Source organism: Oxyura jamaicensis, unplaced genomic scaffold (assembly GCF_011077185.1).
Source record: "Oxyura jamaicensis isolate SHBP4307 breed ruddy duck unplaced genomic scaffold, BPBGC_Ojam_1.0 oxyUn_random_OJ72939, whole genome shotgun sequence".
Lineage (NCBI taxonomy): Eukaryota > Metazoa > Chordata > Aves > Anseriformes > Anatidae > Oxyura > Oxyura jamaicensis.
Window position 1 is genome coordinate 1,625 of NW_023311334.1, and position 5,115 is coordinate 6,739.

Consider the following 5,115-nt stretch of genomic DNA (forward strand, 5'->3'; position numbering starts at 1 on the left):
CCTGCCATTCGCAGACACACGCGAGCTGCAGCTCCTGCACTTTGGGCTCTTCCTGGGCATTTACCTGGCTGCTCTCCTGGGCAACGGCCTCATCCTCACTGCCATCGGCTGCAACCACCACCTCCACACCCCCATGTACTTCTTCCTCCTCAACCTCGCCCTCCTTGACCTGGGCACTATTACCACCACTGTTCCCAAAGCCATGGCCAACACCCTCTGGGACACCAGGGCCATTTCCTACTTGGGTTGTGCTACCCAGATCTTTATGTTTGCTCTCTTCATCGCAGCAGAGTTTTCTCTCCTCACCATCATGGCCAGGACAGGGCAGGGCAGGGAGAAGCTGGTGCCAAGAGGCTGCTCCTGGGTCAGGGTGCTCACAGCTCCTTAGCACACCCAGGACATCTCTGGAGGAGATCCTTGAGAGGAAAGACCAATGCCTGCGCTACCTGAATGAAAGGCACTCTTGAGACTCTCTGCTTTCATTTTCATGCTGTGAGAGACCATAAAGTCAATGATAATGGGTAAGTTTCTGGTGGTCTTTAATGTACAGTGTAGGGCAGTACTGATCATTCCAGAGTCCATGGAAAATTAACAAGGTCCTGGTGGCACACATGCAATGAAACCCAAATCTAAAGGCAGAAGAATGCATTCTTCACAGGGAAGAGGCAGTGTATTATGTTGCATAGGTTCTGTAAAATAATGTTTAGGTTTTGCTCTCTAACTTCCCGCCATGTTTTCCTCCATGGACAGGCAAACATGACCAGAGGCAGCAAATGTCCAACAGCAGCTTCCCCACTGAGTTCCTCCTCCTGCCATTCGCAGACACACGCGAGCTGCAGCTCCTGCACTTTGGGCTCTTCCTGGGCATCTACCTGGCTGCCCTCCTGGGCAACGGCCTCATCCTCACAGCTGTAGCCTGTGACCACCACCTCCACACCCCCATGTACTTCTTCCTCCTCAACCTCGCCCTCCTCGACCTGGGCACTATCACCACCACTGTCCCCAAAGCCATGGCCAACTCCCTCTGGGACACAAGGGCCATTACCTACTTGGGTTGTGCTACCCAGATCTTTATGTTTGGTCTCTTCATCACAGCAGAGTTTTCTTTCCTCACCATCATGGCTTATGACCGCTACGTTGCCATCTGCAAACCCCTGCATTATGGGACAATAATGGACAGCAGAACTTGTGTCAGCATGGCAGCAGCTGCCTGGGGCAGTACTTTTCTCAATGCTGTGCTGCACACTACCAATACCCTTTCCCTCCCCCTCTGCCAAGGCAATGTCCTGGACCAGTTCTTCTGTGAAATTCCCCAGATCCTCAAGCTCTCCTGCTCAGATGCCTACCTCAGAGAAGTTAGTCTTGTTGTGGTTACTTTATGTTTACTCTTTTCATGTTTTGTTTTCCTTGTGCTGTCCTATGTGCAGATCTTCAAGGCTGTGTTGAGGATCCCCTCACAGCAGGGCCGGCACAAAGCCTTTTCCACATGTCTTCCTCACTTGGCTGTGGTCTCCCTGTTCATCAGCACTGGCACATTTGCCTATCTGAAGCCCCTCTCTATGTCGTCCTCCTCCCTGAATCTTTTGCTGGCAGTTCTGTACTCGGTGGTGCCTCCAGCAGTGAACCCTCTCATCTACAGCATGAGGAACCAGGAGCTCAAGGATGCAGTGTGGAAACTGATGATGGGATGTTTTTCAGAGGCATTGAACTTTGTGTTTTCTTCTGCATATCACTCATAATGTAACTTGTTACAAGCCCTGATGTTCTATTTTTATTTTTTTAAATATATTATTTATTTATTTAATTCTTATTCTTTTGCTATAGTTGTGATAGTGTTTTTCACAAAGATATTACATTATTCATTCCCTTCTACAGGGAAAGAAGAGCTCTGCTACACCAGGTAACACAGCAGGCATAGAGAAAGGAGTCTGGTGAATTAATTGCTATTCCTCTAGTGAAATTAGTGGATCTACTGAATCACCCCAAAAGATTTTGGAAATGGTGTGGACTCTATGATCCATGTGCTCCATGGATTCTGTGATTCTTGTGAATCCCTTACAACTCAGGATATTCCATGTGTACAGAGTAGTTAGACATGTTTGTGTCACTGATAAGCACCAACACTTGGCAAAGGGGAGTTGAACAGCTTGTTCTTGCTTTCTCTTATATAAACTTAAAGATGGTGATCCACAAGCTTGGTGTGAGAGGCGGCTGAAGGAGGGAGTGTTCTAGTGGCAGGACAACCCTGTTTGGCAGCAGAACAAAATATTGACAGCTACAGTGCCCAGAGGGAAAGCTTTTGCACGATTTTTTGTAAAATGAATATTGATGTTAACACCTCTGAATACGATAATGAGCTGAATAAAATACATGATAAACATGTGACTATAGTAGCCAACTCTGCACCCAAATCACGCTAAATGTCACGTTGGGGGTGGTGGTGGTAGCAGATAACAGTAGGATGTGAAAGAGTGTTAGTGTTAGGAGCATAAGTTAGAGATAGGGAAAAAAAGAGGAAGAGTGAGGAAATAGAAGCGGGGGTGGGAGGAAGAAGAACCTGGGGACCCAGAAGAGGAAGCAGACCAGGAAGGAAGCAGCCCAGAAATCCAAGAAGGCAGAGGACAGGGAAAGGGAAGCCTTCTTGGTAAGCTCTGCACCCTTGCCTTTTAGTGAGTAATACCAGCGATAGCAGGGTCTGCCCCTCAAAGGGCTGAGTTGAATGAAAGGCATCTCAAGTGTTTCTATACATACACACACAGCACGAGAGAAGCATTTCAGCTCTCTGAAACGCTTGTATACTACTGCACCTACTATGGGAAACAAACAGGAAGAACTAGAGATCTGCATGCAGTCGCAAGGCTGTGATCTCATTGCAGTCACGGAGACATGGTGGAATAGCTTGCAGGACTGGATTGTTGTCATGGAAGGCTACGTGCTTTATAGAAAAGACCAGCCAGGAAGGCGAGGTGATGGAGTTGCTCTTTATGTGAGAGAGCAACTGGAATGTGTGGAGCTCTGCCTAGGGGTGAATGAAGAGTGAGCTGAGAGCCAACAAGGAGAGGTGTGCTGCTGGACCTTGTACTGATGAATGAGGAAAGACTAGTTGGAGGTGTGAGGGTCGGGGCAGCCCTGGCTGCAGTGACCATGGTATGCCAGAATTCAGGATCCTGAGAGAAGGAAGCAGGGCAAAAAGTAGGACTGCGACCCTGGGTTTCAGGAGAGCAAACTTTGGCCTCTTCAGGGATCTACTTGGAAGAATTCCATGGGTTAGTGCCCTGGGCAGAAGGGCATTCCAAGACAGCTGGTCAGTATTCAAGCATCACTACCTCCAGGGTCAAGATGGGTGCATCCCCATGAGCAAGAGGGCAAGCAAAGGGACAGGAGACCTGCATGGATGAGCAGGGAGCTCCTGGTGAAGCTCAGACAGAAGAAGAAAGTTTATAGGATGTGGAAAAAAGGACAGGTCACCTAGGAGGAAGATAGGCATGCTGTCAGAGTATGCAGGAATGTGACAAGGAAGGCCCATTTAGAATTAGATCTGGCAAGGAATGTCAAGGCCAACAAGAAGGGCTTCTCCAAATACATCAGTTGAAAATGGAAGACTTGAAAATGTCAGCCCGCTGCTGAATGGGGTGGGTACCCTGTTAACAAACGATACGGAGAAGGCAGAGTTGCTGAATGCCTTTTTGGCTTCAGTATTTACTACTAAGATCAGCCCTCAGGAATCTCAGATCCTGGAGGCAAGACAGGAAGTCTGCAGAAAATAGGACTTCCCCTTGGTTGAAGATCAGGTCAGAGATCACCTAAGGAACCTTGACATCCACAAATCCATGGGTCCCGATGGAATGCACCCACAGGTGTTGAGGAAGCTGGTCAATGTTATTGCTAGACCACTCTCCATTATCTTTGAAAGGTTTTGGAGAACAGAAGAGGTGCCTGAGGACTGGAGGAGAGCCAATATCATGCCAGTGTTCAGAAGGGGTAAGAAGGAGGACTCAGGCAACTGCAGGCAGCCTCACTGACATCCCTGGAAAGGTGATGGAGCAGCTCATGCTGGAGGTCATCTCCAAGCATGTGCAGGAGAAGAAGGTGATCAGAAATAGTCAGCATGGATTCACCAAGGGGAAGTCATGTTTGACCAGTCTGATATCCTTCTATGATGAGATGACTAGTTAGGTAGATGAGGGGAGAGCAGTGGATGTGGTCTACCTTGACTACAGCAAGGTTCTTGACACTATCTCCCATAACAGCCTCATAAACAAGCTCAGGGACTGTAGCCTAGATGCGTGGACGGTGATGTGGACTGATAATTGGCTGGACGACAGAGCTCAGAGAGCTGTGCTTAGTGGTGCAGAATCTAGTTGGTGGCCTGTAGCCAGTGGTGTCCCCCAAGGGTCAGTACTGGGTCCAGTGTTGTTCAATTTATTCATCAGCAACCCAGACGATGGAACGGATGGAACCCTCAGCAAGTCTGCTGATGACACAAAGCAGGGAGGAGTGGCTGATACCCCAGAGGGCTGTTCTGCCATTCAGAGGGACCTCAACAATCTGGAGGGTGTGGCCCAGAGGAGCCTCATGAAGTTCAACAAGGGCAAGTGCAGGGTCCTGCGCATAGGTGTGAAAAACCCCATGAACCAGTACGGGCTGGGGGTTGTCCTGCTGGAGTGCAGCTCTGAGGGGAGGGACCTGGGAGTCCTGGTGGACAGCAGGCTACCCGTGAGTCAGCAGTGTGCCCTTGTGGCCAAGAAGGCCAATGGTACCTTGGGCTGCATTCGGTAGAGTTTTGCTAGCAGGTCAAGGGAGGTGATTCTCTTGGGTGGGAGGCAGGCAGTGGCAGTGCCCCCCACCAGCTGGCTCTGCCTTCCCAGCCTGACCAGCACAGCCCTGTAGACTGCCCCCATGGCCCCACACACCACAGCCCCCTCGTTCTGCAGAGCAGCAGCGCCAGCTTGGGGGCTGAGGGCAGCATGGGCAGGGGCTGCAGGAATGGCTGCTCAGACCTGCCCAGAAATGTTGGCCTAAGGCAAGGCTGTGTGGGACATGGGATGTCCTGGGAGCAGAGCAGTGTGCTGTGTGTGTGTAGTGGTGCTGCCTGAGGAGCCCCAGGGCCAGCAG

At 50.1% G+C, this 5,115-nt stretch overlaps 1 protein-coding gene across 1 annotated transcript; it reads left to right on the plus strand.

The window, feature by feature from the left end:
* Positions 1 to 517: 517 nt before the first annotated feature.
* Positions 518 to 4,637, plus strand: LOC118160019 (olfactory receptor 14I1-like; the record flags this gene model as incomplete). Its single annotated transcript, XM_035314555.1, has 3 exons — positions 518 to 521; positions 751 to 1,190; positions 4,534 to 4,637. Coding segments are annotated over exons 1-3 (548 nt in total), but the record flags the coding sequence as incomplete, so codon positions are not given.
* Positions 4,638 to 5,115: the final 478 nt, after the last annotated feature.